Raw genomic sequence first — 15,877 nt, forward strand, 5'->3', positions numbered from 1 at the left:
CGGACCGCCCTGGCGGAGGCACCTTCCGGCGGCCCCGGCGCGGAGCCCTGGGCCGGGCGGCGGCCCCGGCGTGGCGGCCTGACGGGCCCCGAGGGAGCCCGCGCCGCGCCCTGGCGCCCAGAGGCCCTGGCGGCGGTCCGGGAGGGCCCGGGCGCAGGTGGGTGTCGTGCGGTGACGCCGCGGCGCCCCGGCCTCTTCGGGGGCTTTTCCCTGTGGCTTCCGGGTGTCCGGGAACGCGCGGCGGGCGCCCGAGCCAGTGGCTTGGCCTCGCGGCCCGCGGGGCTGGCGAGGGTGCGGGGCCGGCGCAGCCGAGCCTGCCCGGACAAGGAGCCTTCCCGCTTCCCGCCCTCTCCCGCGGAGCAGGAGCCGCCTTTGTGAGGAGGGAGGCGGGCGGGGCGGCCCTCCCGACCGGAGCCGCGGCGCGCAGGGGCGAAGGCCCAGGGGCTTCAGCTCGGGGCCGCGCACACGGCTGCCCTTGATGTCCCAGTGTGTGGCCGTCAGGCTGCACTGGAGCGGCCTCGGGGTGGTCGGCGCCGTCCCCGGGCGTGGCGCCCCGCCGCCTGCGGCTGAGCCCTCCGTCTCCCCCTTCAGTGTGCGGACGATGCCGAAGCTGCAGGGCTTCGAGTTCTGGAGCCGCACCCTGGGGGGGGCTCGCCACGTGGTGGCGCCCATGGTGGACCAGAGCGAGCTGGCCTGGAGGCTGCTGAGCCGCCGGCACGGGGCCCAGCTCTGCTACACGCCCATGCTGCACGCCCAGGTCTTCGTGCGCGACGCCAACTACCGGAAGGACAACCTGTACTGCGAAGTGTGCCCCGAGGACCGGCCGCTCATCGTGCAGGTGGGCGGGGTGGCGGCCGAGGGGAGGGGCGGGGGCGCGGTGCTCAAGCACCTGGCTTCCGAGGGCACCTGCGGCTGGTCTCAAGACATTTACTCCTCCCGGGAGGTGGCCCGGTTTGGAAGGGACACTTTGGGTGCCCTGGAAGATTCGCAGCCCCTGACACCACTGGCCGGCTGTCACCGCGCTCTAGCCAAGGGTTGGGAAGAACGTTCTGCGCTGTGTAGAATCCATGATCCCAACTTTGCTACAATTGAGACATTATGTGATCCTGTGACGACTCCTTGTGACATGGGAACCCACCAAATATAAACACTTAGGACGGGATGACATCCTGCAGGCAACCCTGGGATCCTGTCTCCACTGGGTCAAGTGTGAACCCCTGTGGGGGTCTAGGGTATCAGGTTCAGGTTCGTGGCAACTTGTACGTGTTTTCCAGTTCTGTGCCAATGACCCAGAGGTGTTTGTCCAGGCGGCTCTCCTGGCCCAGGATTACTGTGATGCCGTCGACCTGAATTTGGGTTGCCCGCAGATGATAGCCAAGCGAGGTGAGTTCCTTTCTGGGTTCCTGTGTTGAGCACCCACAGGGTGCCCGGATGGAGGCCAGGGTGTGGCTGACCCTGCTCCGATGGCAGTGGCAGCTCAGGTGGTGTCCCAGCCCTTTGTTTGCTGCTCCCTCTGGAGGTGGCTCTTCTCCAGCGCTGGAGGGACAGGGTTTGCTGGCTCTCAGGCTGTCACTTCCCTTAGTGCCCGGGAGTCACTGGGCTCCATCTGGGTAAATGGGCTTTGCTGAAAGGAGGTTATACCGCCGGGCGTGGGGCTCATACTTTCTTCACTGAGCCCGAGGGGCTGCTGGCTGGTGAGAAACCATGGAGGGTGGGTGTTCTGCTGGGCAACCTGCCCCCACTGCTCACCTCCCTGATTGTTGCTGCCCCTCTGGATGGCTTGGGGTTGGGGTGGGGGGTGCTCGTGCTGTGTGTGGCCGCGGGAGGAGGATGGGTGCTAATGGCCGTGCCTGTCTCATGCAGGTCACTACGGGGCCTTCCTGCAGGAGGAGTGGGACCTGCTCCAGAGAATGAGTGAGTTGGCCCTGGGCACAGGTGGGGAGTCAGGTTGGGGCGTAGTTGGTGAAGTGGCCCTGAGACCTTGGCAGGCAAGTCCCGGCCCCGGTGCTCTCGCTGCTGCAGGAGGGGCTCTGCCCGGAGCCATAGGTGCAGGAGGGAGGGGGAGGTGTCCCCACCCGGTCCCCACCCCTCCAGTGCCCTGGTGGACGGAGGCGGGTCTCCGCTGCCTGCAGCCTGCCTGCAGGTGCACACCATGCTTCTCAGAAGGCGGTTGTTGTTTTCGCAGTTCTGCTGGCACACGAGAAGCTCTCTGTCCCCGTCACGTGCAAAATCCGTGTCTTCCCAGAGATTGACAAGACCGTCAAGTACGCTCAGATGCTGGAAAAGGCCGGCTGTCAGGTAGGCGGGCCGTGGGCTCACAGGGCCGAGCGCTATTCCCCTGCCCCGTGTCCCCTGCACCTGAAAGCAGGTGTGGAGGCTCCTGGACCCCAGGAACCCCCTTGAGCAAACTCTCTGGGGCGAACTAGGATCGTGGTGACCATGGGTGGGGCCTGAGTAGGGTGGACGAGTCCCAGCTCACTTCTCCCCACCTGCCACCGGCCTTGAGGTCAGGTTGGTGCTGGCCCGGCCTTCCCTCACACGTTTGGAGCTGGGCTCGAGGGTGCTGCCACTTTGGGCCAAGACTGGCCCTCGAACGGGGCTGGGCCTCTCGGCTCTGCATCCTGGGTGGGTCCGTGGGACACGGGAGCTCTGGGCGGCAGCCCACCAGCCTCGACCCCGGGGACGCGGGCAGACGCTGCGCCAGCTGGACGCAAGGCTGCCTTTGCTCTGCTCTGCGTGGGAAGCTGATGCCAAAGCAAGGGGGTTCCCCTGGGGTCGGCCCGGGGTGTGTGGCCACGAGCAGGGTAGAGCCCGGGCGTTGCCGTGTTCTAGCTGCTGACCGTGCACGGGCGCACCAAGGAACAGAAGGGGCCGTTGTCGGGCACCGCGTCCTGGGAGCATATCAAGGCTGTGCGGTGAGTGGGCAGGGGTGGAGGGCGGGCGGATGAGGGGACAGACGTGCAGCCCGGCCCTGAAGCCAGGTGCCCAGCCATTTGGGTGCTGGGGGGAGGCGGGGTGGGGTGGGGACGAGGTGGCCAGGGCAGGTAGGGAGCCTCGCGGCCAGAAGAGGCCATGTGCTGGGGCGCCGCCCCCGCGGCTGAGGGGACAGGGTGTTCCTGAGCGTGCTTCCACCTGCCCCCGACAGGAAGGCGGTAACCATCCCCGTGTTTGCCAACGGGAACATCCAGTGCCTGCAGGACGTGGAGCGCTGCATCCGGGACACGGGAGTGCAGGGGGTCATGAGCGCAGGTGGGGGCGTGAGGCGGTGGGCCCAGCCCGGCAGGGGAGGGGGGCGTCTCTCCAGCAGCTTCAAGCCCCCCCCCCCCGCCCCCCCTCCCCCGCAGAGGGCAACCTGCACAACCCCGCCCTGTTTGAGGGCCGCAGCCCTGCCGTGTGGGAGCTGGCCGAGGAATACCTGGACATCGTGCGGCAGCACCCCTGCCCCCTGTCCTGCGTCCGGGCCCACCTCTTCAAGCTGTGGCACCACACGTGAGTCCCCCCCCCCCCCCCTCAGGCACACACCGCTGGGTCTGAGCCGCGCCTGGGGGAGCTCTGCCTCGGGACTGGCCGAGGCAGGTGACAGCGCCTCTGCCTCAGGCTGCAGGTGCACCGGCAGCTTCGGGAGGAGCTCGCCAAAGCGAAGACCCTGGAGGGCGTCGCGGCCGTGAGCCAGGAGCTGAAGCTGCGGTGTCAGGCAGGTGCTGGGGCCGGCAGGGCTGCTGCAGGCGGGAGGGGCTCAGGGGCTCGGGCTCCACGACGCAGGGCTCTCTGGGCTTTTGCAGGAGGATATGTCCAGGCAGAAGGAGGGAGAGAAGCCCCCTGGCGGCTTGCCTTTCTTCCACTGGATCTGTCAGCCCTATTTCCGGCCAGGGTGAGCCTCACACCAGCCCCGGGGGCCGGGCCTGCCCTCTGCAGCCCTGGAGGGTGGGGGGTGCTGGCGGCTCCATCCCTTGGTGTCACGTTTGCTTCTCTGTCGGCGGGGGCTTCGGTTTTATGTTTTTTCTGTCTACGAGGGGATTGATTCTTTTTAAGTGCTTCTGATCCCAGGTGCGTTTGTTCTGGGGACGAGGTTTGACACCCTGAGCTTCCCCCAGGTTCTTGCAGGTGAGGCTGGCTGTCATCTGTGGCCACTCAGGCCCAGCCACAGCCTGAGTGACCCGAGAGCCAAGCTGCTGAGGCCACCGGGGACGCGCGGGCACTTCCTCGCCATGGGCCTGGGCTGGCGGGTGGCCTCTCGCGGGTGCCCCCGGCCCTGCCCACCACCCTTCCCTTTCAGGCCCAGGGAAGGGAGCAAGGAGAACGGGGGTGCCCGCAGCAAGCGGGCCCTGGAGGAAGAGGAGCCTGGCACAGATGTCCTGTCCAAGAACAAGCAGAAGAAGCAGCTGAGGAACCCCCACAAGACCTTCGACCCCTCGCTGAAGCGTGAGCTGTTCCCCTTGCCAGGGACGGGTGGCTCTGATGGCTACAGAGAGCAGCGCAAGGGGGCTCTGTGCCCTCCCCATGCGTTCCTGCAGCCACTTGAGAGGCAGAGCTGGGTTCTGGGGCCACCTTCCTGAGAAAGCCCTTCTAGTGGCGAACACCTAGAGAACCATGGGGGCCCCGGTGGGGGGGGGGGGGGGGGGACGAGGGACTGCTGCGCCCGTCCTCCTCGAACCGCCTGGTTGGCCGCGGCAGCCAGAACTCCCACCGGGGACTCCGTGTGTAAGTGGCAGTTGGGGGATGGGTTCATCTCAACCAATGTCTGCTTTTGTTCTTTTCTCAGCAAAATATGCAAAGTGTGATCAGTGTGGAAACCCAAAGGTGAGTCTGACCATGCCGCCCAGAGCAGAGCTCGGCCTCAGCAGTCAGAGGGCAGGGTGGTCCCCGGGCTGCCCAGGACCTGCGGGAGCGGCCCCCTGTCCGTCTGTCGAGGGTGCACCTTGAAGTGGCTTAGCCACTCGGGGAGGCCGACTCTGCCCGGCCTCGGGACGCGCCCTGGCCAGGGGTGTAGCCATCTGGTACTCCCGGGGAGCCTGCTCAGGCCCACCAGCTCTCCTGTGTCCAGGGCAACAGATGCGTGTTCAACCTATGCCGGGGCTGCTGCAAGAAGCGAGCTTTCAGAGAGGCCGCAGATTGCCCAGGTGAGGGGCACCTGCTGCCGTCAGCACGTCTCCCTTGGTCCCCCGGGGGGACAGTGGGACCCTTGGCCTCCTGAGCCCCACTTCCCTCCTGCTTCTCTGCCAGGTCACGGATTGCTCTTTAAAACCAAATTGGAGAAGTCTCTGGCCTGGAAGGGGGCTAGGCAGCTTTCCTGAGGTGGTGGGCGGCGCCCTGGCCTGAAGGGCAGCTGGAGCCCGACATGCAGCCCCCCACCCGAGGCCCCGGGGCTGCTGAAGCCTCACCACGTCCCGCCGGAGGAAACGCCTTTACTCAGGGAATCTCCCGCTACTCCACACACGGAAGGATGAGCTGGTCTTGCCCTCTCCTACGCCGGGAGCCCGGAAATGCTGCACCGGGGAGCAGGCTCCCAGGCTGGACCTGCCCCCTCCTAGCAACATGTGTGTTCAAAAGCGAACAATAAATCATTTCAAAGATGTGTTCGGAGTGCCGGAGAGGGTGTGTGGGGGCTGGGAGGGTAGGGTGGGGTGGGGGGCCCTGCAGAACAAGGAACCTTCTGCTGCGGGAAACTTTCCCTAACAGCAGCTGGCTGGCCTCGGCTCCCTCCCTGCCACCCTGCCTGGCTGAGGGACGGAGCCCAAGGAAGCAGGTTCTGTGCCTGGACAAGGAAGGACCAGGCCCGGCCCCTGCCCTCCCGGAGGAGCCTTAGAAACCCACTGAGCGGGAAGGAATGGCACAAGGGGCATGTTCTCAGGCGGCCCTTTAATGGATGGAGGTGGGACGTCTGCAGGGGTGGGGAGGCAGTGCCACTGGGTGGGGGCTCTGGGCGTGCCGCACAGGTGAGCCCCGCAGGTCTTTCCGGGAAGGGCCTTGACCAGCAGTCCGTGTGGCCAGGGCCCCCAGCACAGGGCACAACAGGGTGAAAGGAGCACAAGAAGCTAGACATGGAAACCCGGGGGGTGGGGGTCACAGGTGGCACCTCCAGAAGTATCTCAAGTGATGGGAAGCCCACGTGTCCAAGTCCAAGGAGGAGGGAGGGGGTGGGCACAGACCGTCTGTCCCGGAGGCTGTTGGGTGCTCTCACATGTTGGTGCTCATTCGCGACTGGCTGTTGGCCGGCGTCAGCTCCCCTTGGCTCCCTTCGCGGGGAGGGGACTGCGGTGGGGACACCGCTGCTCAGCCCGGCAGGCGAGCGTGTGCCCGCCCCACGGCTCCCACACGCCAGGGCCGCCCCGCCCTCACCTTGACATGGATCTGGTTGCGCAGCACGGCCGCCCGCAGGATCATGGCTTTGGCACGACGCTGGAACTCCTTCCCCATCAGCAGGGACTTCTCGAACGTGGTGCTGCGTTGATCCACGTCCCTAGCATACAGGATCTGTGGAGGGACGGGGCTCGGTAGTGCCCATCAGGCCTCAGGGATCCCTCCCCGCGCCCGCGACCTTGGCCCGAGCGTGGCCACCTTGCTGTGGGAGTCGATGCGGGCGTTGATGAGCCCCTCCAGGATGAGCTGCGTCAGCTCGTCCTCCAGGGCCGCCACGGTGGTGTTGAAGGCTGCAGCCATCTTGTGCATATCAGCAGACACGTAGGGGCTGAAGTACTGCGGGCAGAGGGCGCGTCAGCTTCCCGTGGCCCCCAGCCCCGTGCGAGGCACCCCACCTCGAGTCTGTCCCCCCCACGTCTACCTGGATGAGGGCGCGGTTGCGGATCTGGGTATAGAGGGTCCTGACGTGGGGAGCCAGGTACATGTCCAAGAGCAGGTTGTCCTGGTGAAGAGACCGGTCAGCCCCCAGCTGCCCCTGGCCCTCTGCCTTGACCGCCCTCCAGATCCGGCAGGCCCCTCACCTTCATCTCATCCAGCATCTTGAGGCACGAGGCATACTTGGACTCGTAGAATTTAAAGATGATGTCCCGGACCTGCGGCTCCAGCTCCAAGAATAACTTGAAAGAGCTGCGGGTGCAGACCCTCAGAGCTGGCCCCACACCTGCGCACCCGCTCCCAAGGCCGACGGAGGGGGGCCCACAGCCCTGAGCGTGGCAGCCCTCAGGCTTCGGGGAAGGGAGGGGAGGGGAGGGGAAGGGAGGGGTGCGGAGGGGAGGGGAGGGGAGGGGAAGGGCCGGGCCAGGCAGACGCAGGACCAGAGAGTGGGCCCCCCAGAGGGACAGGCTACGGGACCAGCACCCACCCCGCACGCACCTGCTGGAAATGACGTTGCGCTGCAGTTCCTGGCGGTCAAAGGTGGCCAGGGCGCACAGGCCGCCGTAGACGGCCACGTTGCTGGGGGAAAGCAGCTGAAGGGCAAGAAAGGAGTTGCATCCAGATGCCCAGGGTCACTGACGGTCAGGACGCAATGCGAGGGGGCGGCCCAGAGGCAAGGCTGGGTCACCCCTGCCCTGCCTGCCACCCACTCAAAGACTGCCGAGGACTCCGCTGGGGGATACCCCTCAGTAAAGAGCCCAACCCACGAGCCCTCTCCCTGCTTTCCAAGTCCCAGCAAGGGCTCCTAACCTCGGGGAAATCACAGTGATCGAACGAAGCCAGCAAAAAGCACTTGGCGGCCTGCTTGTACTTTCGAGCAGCCAACTCGGCCAGGCCTAGGGGTGGGGAGGTAGAATAAAGCCAGGGCCCGGAGGAAGCTGCCAGAGCCTCACCAGGCCATCAGCCCCAGCCCCTCCCACCCCACGCGCTCCTCCGTCAGGATCCCGGCTATCAAGATGGGACCGCGCCCACGAGCTCCGACTCTGCACCCTCCTGGATCAAGGGCCCGGGGAAGCTGTGCACAGGTGTGGTCGCTCCCGCAAAGGACTCCTAGGCTGAGCCCTCCCAGGCTGAGCAGGGGCCCAGAAGTGATAGCAGCTGAGAGCAATGCCTGAGCCTCTGCCCACGGGCCACACCCTGGCAGAACCTGAGGAGACAGGCATCACCTGGGGCCATGCGTGTGATGAGGCTCCTGACCGGGCTCTGAGACTCGACGAGCCCACCCCCAGCCCTGGGGGCAACGGTGGTGTCCTTGCGCCCCAGGGCCCTCACCTGCAGCACACTTGAGCTTGGTGAGGATAGCCTGGGTCTGGCTGTCCCGCTCCCCACGCTGCTGCAGGGGAAAGTCGAGCACGTGAGCCACCAAAACCCTCCACACCCTCGTCCTTCCCCGGGGCGCCGCCCCGGCCTCAGAGGGACAAGGGCAGACTGCCGAGGACGGAGGCCTGTGGGCGTCAGGGGTCCCGGGGGCAGGGTCTGAGGAGGCAGGTCGGCGCGGAGTCAGCGTTACCTCGGCAATCTCGGGAGTGGACTCCGCCTTGCTGACGTAGCTGAGCACGTGAGACCAGTTCTGCAAGTAGACGCTGACCTGGCGGGCGGGTGGGGTGGTCTCAGCCCGGGGCGCCCCCTGCTGGCCCAGGCGCGCTGCTGCCCCGCAGCCCCTCCCAGAGCGCACCCGGCGGCGGCAGGACCCACCTTGATGACGTTGAGGCACATGTTGATGACGTGCTTGGCGCTGGTGCAGTAGTCCCGGGCCCGGGAGTAACACTTGAGGGCGTTGCTGAGGTCCCCACAGTCAAGATAGTGGTCACCCAGATCGTCGTGGCCGCGCCTGTGGGCCCAGACATGAGCGAGCTGGGCCTAGGGCCACGCAGCCTGGCCGCCCGCCTCCCCTGCGTCCGCGAGCAGCACCTGATACTCTCCTTGATGGAGTTGCCCTTGTAGTTCTTGAGGTCCGTGTCCAGTTTCTCCAGCTTCAGCAGGGCCTTCTTCCGCGTGGCCTCCACCCAGGCCGTGTCGAGGGGCGGCGGCTCCACGCCACCGTCGGGGATGCTGTCAGGCGCGTTCTGCAGCTCCCTGCGTAGGACCTGGCCGTCAGGGGCCCCTCGCTCTGACCCAGCCACTACGGGGGGAGCCCCCGCGGCCAGCACAGGAACACAGGGGCCCTCAGCCTGGTGCGGGCGCCCCATGGGAAAGGAGTCCTGCAGCCACGCCGAGCTGCGAGAAACTGTCTCCACGAGCTTGATGTCAGGATAACCGCACGTCACCGCACACAGAAAAGTCCAAGACAACAGTGACGACCACGTAGCAGGAAGGGTGAGAACCTAGTCCGTCTTGCCATTTGCTGCCCCGCCTGGCTTTTCAACAAGGACGACCAGGTCACCGCACAGAGGCAGTGCTGCTACTAAGTGTCCTCATGGGGGTGGTGTCAGGGGTCGCAGGGGCACAGGAAGGGCCCCCTGCCTGGGCTGCTCCCAAGGAGGACACACGATGCCCGGGTCCTGGTGCCTACTCCCACCCTGCCCTCACCTGGTGGCCTCCGAGAGCTTCCGGTGGATCTCTTCGTACATGTCCACGTTGAAGGTCCTCTGCACAAAGGAGAGGGCCATCTTCAGGGCCTCCGCCCGCAGCGGGGGGCAGTGGTCAGCAATGAACTGCAGCCGTTCGATGCGCATAAGCCCGCTGTAGCTGGCCGCATACTGCTCCAGATCCTGATGTGGGGTGGGGGGAGTGGATGGAGACTGTGCCCGGCGGGACCCCAGGTCCCAGGCCCTGGCAAGGACAGGGACAGGACCCAAATACGGACCCTCTTCCCGTGTCCAAGAGGCCCCATGCACGTGCGGGCACCAGACCACTACTCAGTTCTAGAAATGGCCACCTGGGGTAGAGCTCTGCCCCGGGGGCTGAGGAGGTGCACGGCCAGAGCCGGAGGGGCACCCCTCGCTCCTGCCGGTCCCCGGGGTTAACGGTAAAGCAGCAGTGCTCTATGGGTCGAGCCCCAAGGAAGACCTGTCCTCAGTGTGAGGCAAGATGCACAGTGGCGTGGCCCGTGGGCTCTTCCACGTGGGAGAGAAGCAGGGCGCACGGTCTCCAGCTGGGCTACCACCCTTTTTAAGTGGGCAGCGGGACAGCCCTAAGGTTCCTGGGTCCGAGGAAAACACGGCCAGAGTGGGGAGCCCGGCCAAGGTGTCAGTCCCCTCCTGCCCACCCCTGGAAGCGCCCCCCGGGCTCCATACCAGGGTGGGGTTCTCCACCACGTAGTTGACATCGGGTGCGTTCTGCGGGTCCTCCTGGGGATCCACATCGATCTGCATGGGCTCCACGGCCCCCTGCAACACGGGGGAGCACCTTGGCACCTCGAGCCGGGCGGCCAGGGTCAGGCGAGGAGCCCTCACTGCGCCCTGAGGTCACCTCTGCCCGCGGTGCTGTCTCCCTGGCGGGATCCTGTCCCCGAGAGCCGGCCATCTCTGCCCCTCCCCGCCCCCGGCCCGTCTCCAGGCCCCTCTCCAAGGCCGCCCCGCGCACGACCGGCTGGCTGGTGGACAGACAGCCCCCAGCGGCCACGTTAACCGCCTGGCTCCGGCGCGGGAAGCGGACAGCGGGGCGCCGCTGCCCCGGGCCCCCCTCCCCCGGCCCTGCTCTTTCCCAGCCGCCGTCCTGACGCAGCCTCCTCCGAGCCCTAAGGAAGAAGCGGGCGCGGCCTCCGCCCGGGAGCGCCCCGGCCGCGGGGGCCGCGGGGGCCGCAGGACCGGGAGCCCGCGGGGGGGGGGGGGGGCGGGGAGGCGTCACCTCGGGGACCCTCCTGCGCTGCCGGCCGGCCCGGCGGGCGGGGCTCTGCCCCCCTCCCGCGCTCGCTCGCTCGCTCCTGGGCCCCCTGTCCTGGAAGGTACCTCATAAAGCAGCGTACAGGCCGACAGGCTGGCGCTCAGGCTGAAGTCCCCGGCCGTGCCCGGCAGGAAGAGGTCTGACCTACTGCTGTGAGGGGTGCAGTACAGATCTGTCACTGACGAGGAGGCCGAGCTGGGGGCCGGGCTATCCCTCATTCTGTCCTGACTCTCTGCACCCCCCGACCCTGACACACAGCTGGCCTGCTGCTGAAGGGAGAAAGAGCGTTAGCGCCCGGCCGCGCCTGCCGGGCCGACGGCGGGGACCCTGCGCGAGGCCGCCGGGCCGCGGGGAGGGGAGGCCGCGCGGGGGCCCGGCTCCGGCCCCGACGGCGGCGGCGGCGGCGGCGGCGGCGGCGGCGGGGGAGGTCGGGGGGGGGTGCGGAGGGGCCGCCGGCCGCGGCTCGTTACCTGCAAGTTAAACACCTGAACCGGCAGCGGCATCTTCGCCCACCCCGCCGCGGCGCGCCGTCCGCTTCCGGGGCAGCGCCGTCCGCTTCCGGGGCAGCGCTTCCGGCTCGCGGCGGGCGGGGCGGCTCTTAAAGGGGCCGCGGCGCGGCCTGGCCCGGGCGGAGCCGGCGGGTCCCGCGGCCGCATGAGCCGTGCGCGGGGGGCGCTGTGCCGGGCCTGCCTCGCGCTGGCCGCGGCCCTGGCCGCGCTGCTGCTGCTGCCGCTGCCGCTGCCGCTGCCGCTGCCCCGCGCGCCGGCCCCGGCCCCGACCCCGGGCCCCGGCCCGCGCGCGCCCCCCGGCCGACTCGCCACCGCCCCCCGCTTGCGGCCGGACGACGTCTTCATCGCGGTCAAGACCACCCAGAAGAACCACGGGCCACGCCTCGGGCTGCTGCTGCGCACCTGGATCTCCCGGGCCCGCCAGCAGGTGGGCGTCGCCCCTGGATCCCCGCCCTCGGGACCCCCATCCCTGGGATTCCCCCCGCCCAGGATCCCGACCCAGGACCGCAGCCACCCGCGACCCCTGGCACCCCTGTCCCCACAAGGACTTACCCCCCAGCCCGCGACTTGACACCCCATCCTCAGGACTCGCTACCCACTGCTGTGTCGCCAGAGGGAGGGCCAGACCCTCGCTCTGAGTCTGTGGGGACCCAGGACCCACACCCTGCTGCCCCTTCCCATGCTCCAGACCTGGGTGGGTTCGCTCAGCTGACACTGGAGTGAGACCCCAAAAACATCCAGTGGGAGCACCAGAAGGTGCTGCGGATCGCCCTCCCCTCTCCCCCAGCCCAACCCCAACCTGGCCATCTCTGCAACCCCATCCTTGTCCACCTGGGGCCTCACAGGTTGTCTCTCCGCAGACATTCATCTTCACCGATGGGGATGACCCTGAGCTACAGCTCCAGGGAGGTGAGTGCCCTCCCCAGCCCGGCCCTGCCAGCGTGCCCAAGGGCCCCTCACGTGTGTGCTCTGGTCCAGTGGCACCTGTCTCCCTGCTGGGTGCAGAGGTCCGGGAGTTAAGTCACTCGGCTGGTAGAGAACAGAGCCAGGACACCTGCCTGCCACCAGCCCAGCACCCAGGGACCCACCCTGCCAGCCACGATGTACCCACGGGCAGGCGTCCCAGGGCATCAGGCTGGAGCCACATTCCCTGAAGGCACTCCAGCAAGGAACCATCCCTTCCTGGCAGTCACACACGGGCTCTCAACCCCAGAGTGGCTTTGCACTCATGGGATTCCCGGTGGTCGTCACCTGTCTGGGCCTCAGGGCTCAGCCACAAGGTCAGCAAGTGAGGCCAGGCCAGGGCTGTCGTTAGACCCGGCCCGGGGCCTTTGATCGGGACAAGATGGCAAGGCCGGCTTGGACACCCACGTTTCGTCCTCATCTCTGCGGGGTGGGCTGGCGGCAGGCCTCACTCACCCTGACCCTCAGGCTTCCCCGTTTCTCCAACCCGCCAGGCGGCCACGTAATCAACACCAACTGCTCAGCCGTGCGCACCCGTCAGGCGCTATGCTGTAAGATGGCAGTGGAGTACGACAAGTTCATCGAGTCCGGACGCAAGTAGGTGGTGGCCGTGCCCCTGTGTCCCCTTGGAGAGCCCAGGGCTGAGGCTGGGCCCGCGCACCCGGGCCAGGGGTGGGGAGTCCCCCAGCCGTGCCAGCCCCTCACTCGTGAGAGTTCCCCCACTGCCCCCAGGTGGTTCTGCCACGTGGATGACGACAACTACGTGAACCCCGAAGGCCTGCTCCAGCTGCTGTCCGCTTTCTCGCCCAGCCAGGATGTCTACCTGGGGCGGCCCAGCCTCGACCACCCCATCGAGGCTGCCGAGAGAGTCCAGGGAGGCGGAACTGTGAGTCCTGGGCCTGATGGCGACAGCTGAGAGAGGGGGGAGGTCTGCTGGGGAGAGGCTGGGGGGCCGGTGTCTGACCCCGCCCCAGGGGGTCACTGCAAGAGCTCGGGCAAGCAAGGAGGTGCGGTGGGAGGAGCTGGGGCGCCGGGCGACTGGGGTGCAGAAGCTCTCTTGTGCCCTGGGGCACTTTTGCCACTTGCGTGGGCAGTTCAAGGACGACACCCCGACTGGTATCCTTCTCCTCCTCAGGTGACCACAGTCAAGTTCTGGTTCGCTACCGGTGGGGCCGGGTTCTGCCTGAGCAGAGGGCTCGCTCTGAAGATGAGCCCCTGGGCCAGGTGAGCGGAGGGCACAGGGGTGCCGGGAGGCCCGAGGTGCTGGTGCTGAGGCCCGAGGGGGGCCCTGACCAGCTCCCCCCGGCCCCCTGCCAGCCTGGGCAGCTTCATGAGCACTGCTGAGCGGGTGCGGCTGCCGGACGACTGCACGGTGGGCTACATCGTGGAGGGGCTGCTGGGTGCTCGTCTGCTGCCTAGCTCACTCTTCCACTCCCATCTGGAGAACCTGCAGAGGCTGCCGCCTGACGCCGTGCTGCAGCAGGTACGGCCCGCTGGGTGCTCCCGGCGCCCTCCCCACGGGGGCCTTGCCCCCGACCAGGGGTCTGCAGGGTTTCCCAGCACCGCAGCGAAGTTGCTGCAGACCCGCGTTTGGCCTGCTGGGCCCCAGGGCCTCGGGTGTGCTGGCTCGTTTGGAAGGGACAGCCGCTGTGCCCTCCCCAGCGGACGGGCCCACGGCAGCAGGCGCCTGCCCAGGCGGCGAGTGCCGTCGCAGACCGGGCCGGAGGAAGGGCCAGGTGGCTTGAGCAGGGCTGCCCCCGCACGTGCACCAGCCACCCTCCTGAGCCGGATGCCAGCCTCGTCTTCTGTGTGAGCCTCACCTCTCAGCGCAGTCACCCCTCCGTGCTGTTCGTGAGCCCGCCCTGGGGGGACCGGGAAGCCAGGGCAGGGCAGCCGCTCCTGGCTGGACTCCTGGGGCGGCAAGGGCTCGTCCCGGGACAGTGACCTGCCCCCTCCCCTCGTCCAGGTCACCTTGAGCTACGGGGGTCCTGAGAACCCACGTAACGTGGTGAATGTGGCAGGAGGCTTCAGCCTGCAGCAGGATCCCACTCGGTGAGTGGGCAGTGGGGAGGGGCTCTGTCGCCACCCGCACCCCCACCCCCGGCAGACCTGACCACCCTGTCCCCTTCCCAGGTTTAAGTCTGTCCACTGCCTTCTCTACCCGGACACAGACTGGTGTCCCGTGCGCAAGCAGAGTGACCTCGTCTCTCGGTGACCCTCGATTCCTAACCCATGGAGCAGGAACTATGCTGACCCCTCCTGGCCTTGGCTCTCTCAGGTGGTCACGGCCACATCCAGGGCCACAGCCACATGTGGGCGCCGTGCAGGCCTCCCCCAGGTCCCCTGGCGGGCCAGGTGACCAGGGGTCCAGGCTGTGCCACGTGCGGGCTGCCCCGGAAAGTGGGAAGGGGAGACACTGCCCCTCCCCCCAGCCCAGCCCTGAAGGCTTGCTCCCACGGGAAGGGGCCTGGGAGGAGGCTGGCCTACGGCACCCAGGGCTCCGTCCTGCCCTCCTCCCCGGGCTGGAGAGGGGGTTCCAGGCCAGGGTCACATGCGGGACCCTTCATCTGACCACAGGCCAGCGTGGAGGCTTTTCTTGCAGGTCCCTGGGGGAATGCCCTCCGCACACCAGGCTCGGTGCCCAGCAAGGGCACCGTGGTCTCAGGGCGGCTGCAGTAAGGACTCCGGCCGTGCTTGGGGCACAGCTTACTTCTTGCCAGGGCATCTCCATCCGGAGGCCATTTCCTCGGGGGGGGGGGGGGCGGGGGGGGGCTCTTGGCCGAGGCCTTATTTCTGCACTCTGACTCCCCATGTAGTACTTTTCCTCCCCTCCCCTCCCCCCAAGCCCAGCCAAGTCCAGAAAGCAGGAGCCTCTTGTCTGGGGTCCGTCTGCAGCACGGCAGCCCCTCCCCAGCAGATGACACCCCCGACTGTGCCTTTTCTGGAGGAGAGAGTGGAACCAGGAGCTGGCACTTCCGTTCCGGCCCCTTGCTGTGCTGTTGCCATAAGTGAATAAAGGCTTGATCTTCACTTTCCGTTTGGGTTGTGTTGGCTTAAGGGACCAGCAAGGCACCTCGGAGCTGAGGCTCAGCTCCAGAGGGGCCACACGGCCTCCAGCCGCTGCCCCCAGGAGGCTCCACCCCAGGCAGTCCTGCCGGCCAAGCCTGAGGCTGCCCTCAGGACTCTGTGAACCAAGCGTCTGGTGAGGGCTTGGGGGAGGGGTCCCGCAGGGAACGACGAACAGGTCACACGCCTGCCTGTTCCGCCTGCTTTCTCGGCACACTGTGGACACACAGACATGTAAGCAGTCGTGTACGTGGGCGTATGTGGGTGTGCACACGTGTGCGTGGCTGCGTACACGAGTATACCAGGTGTGCACATGTGTACGTGGCTGTATATGGATGAGCGTGTGCATACACAGGAAGGAGTGTGCGTGACCGTACGTGGGTGTGTGCGCACGTGAGTGTGAATGGCTGTGTGTGTGCATGTGCACATGGTGTAGAACCACGCAGGTGTGTGCAGCTGTGTGCGTAGGTAATATCTGCTTGTGATTCGTTGGGACACGGCCAGGAGGAAAGCGCACCCTAAGGACAGAGTCAAATGTCATGGGTTTCAGAACCTGGGGCTGCCGGGGAGGGGCCCCAGACTTCACTCCGTCAGGGCTGGAGAACTGGGAGGGTCTGAACAAGAGGTGGGACTGACGAATTTCAGTGAGCTCAAAACCG

General features: G+C 67.3%; 3 protein-coding genes across 9 annotated transcripts; 2 read left to right on the plus strand and 1 right to left on the minus strand.

Annotated features, from left to right (window-relative positions):
- DUS1L (dihydrouridine synthase 1 like) lies at window positions 1-5,577 on the plus strand. 2 transcript variants are annotated; one of them, XM_058702763.1, is made up of 14 exons: window positions 1-157; window positions 592-838; window positions 1,275-1,383; window positions 1,864-1,914; window positions 2,186-2,298; window positions 2,833-2,915; window positions 3,146-3,249; window positions 3,345-3,489; window positions 3,598-3,694; window positions 3,783-3,871; window positions 4,277-4,422; window positions 4,763-4,800; window positions 5,045-5,120; window positions 5,224-5,577. In XM_058702763.1, exons 2-14 carry the CDS (start codon window positions 602-604, stop codon window positions 5,292-5,294), a joined length of 1,359 nt encoding a protein of 452 aa, XP_058558746.1. In that variant the 5' UTR covers window positions 1-157; window positions 592-601; the 3' UTR covers window positions 5,295-5,577. The 2 variants fall into 2 exon arrangements, with proteins under 2 accessions (XP_058558746.1, XP_058558747.1); XM_058702764.1 differs by lacking the exon at window positions 5,224-5,577 and having other exon boundaries at window positions 3-157; window positions 3,598-3,698; window positions 5,045-5,126.
- Window positions 5,578-5,842: 265 nt separating this feature from the next.
- On the minus strand, window positions 5,843-11,269 carry GPS1 (G protein pathway suppressor 1). 5 transcript variants are annotated; one of them, XM_058702769.1, is made up of 15 exons: window positions 11,151-11,251; window positions 10,746-10,830; window positions 10,092-10,184; window positions 9,385-9,566; window positions 8,767-8,931; window positions 8,551-8,686; window positions 8,366-8,443; window positions 8,128-8,188; window positions 7,606-7,691; window positions 7,294-7,388; window positions 6,942-7,047; window positions 6,782-6,862; window positions 6,559-6,696; window positions 6,340-6,474; window positions 5,843-6,252 (listed from the first exon to the last, which is right to left on the minus strand). In XM_058702769.1, the coding sequence occupies exons 3-15, from the start codon at window positions 10,167-10,169 to the stop codon at window positions 6,178-6,180; spliced, it is 1,416 nt and encodes a 471-aa protein (XP_058558752.1). In that variant the 5' UTR covers window positions 10,170-10,184; window positions 10,746-10,830; window positions 11,151-11,251; the 3' UTR covers window positions 5,843-6,177. The 5 variants fall into 5 exon arrangements, with proteins under 5 accessions (XP_058558752.1, XP_058558749.1, XP_058558748.1 ...); XM_058702766.1 differs by lacking the exon at window positions 10,746-10,830 and having other exon boundaries at window positions 8,128-8,185; window positions 11,151-11,269; XM_058702765.1 differs by lacking the exon at window positions 10,746-10,830 and having other exon boundaries at window positions 11,151-11,269.
- On the plus strand, window positions 11,270-15,182 carry RFNG (RFNG O-fucosylpeptide 3-beta-N-acetylglucosaminyltransferase). Of its 2 annotated transcripts, XM_058702770.1 has the most exons (9): window positions 11,270-11,616; window positions 12,050-12,098; window positions 12,647-12,749; window positions 12,885-13,038; window positions 13,288-13,376; window positions 13,470-13,635; window positions 13,815-13,961; window positions 14,119-14,204; window positions 14,286-15,182. In XM_058702770.1, exons 1-9 carry the CDS (start codon window positions 11,335-11,337, stop codon window positions 14,365-14,367), a joined length of 1,158 nt encoding a protein of 385 aa, XP_058558753.1. In that variant the 5' UTR covers window positions 11,270-11,334; the 3' UTR covers window positions 14,368-15,182. The 2 variants fall into 2 exon arrangements, with proteins under 2 accessions (XP_058558753.1, XP_058558755.1); XM_058702772.1 differs by lacking the exon at window positions 13,815-13,961 and having other exon boundaries at window positions 11,273-11,616.
- Window positions 15,183-15,877: the final 695 nt, after the last annotated feature.

Source organism: Neofelis nebulosa, chromosome 16 (genome assembly GCF_028018385.1).
Source record: "Neofelis nebulosa isolate mNeoNeb1 chromosome 16, mNeoNeb1.pri, whole genome shotgun sequence".
Classification (NCBI taxonomy): domain Eukaryota; kingdom Metazoa; phylum Chordata; class Mammalia; order Carnivora; family Felidae; genus Neofelis; species Neofelis nebulosa.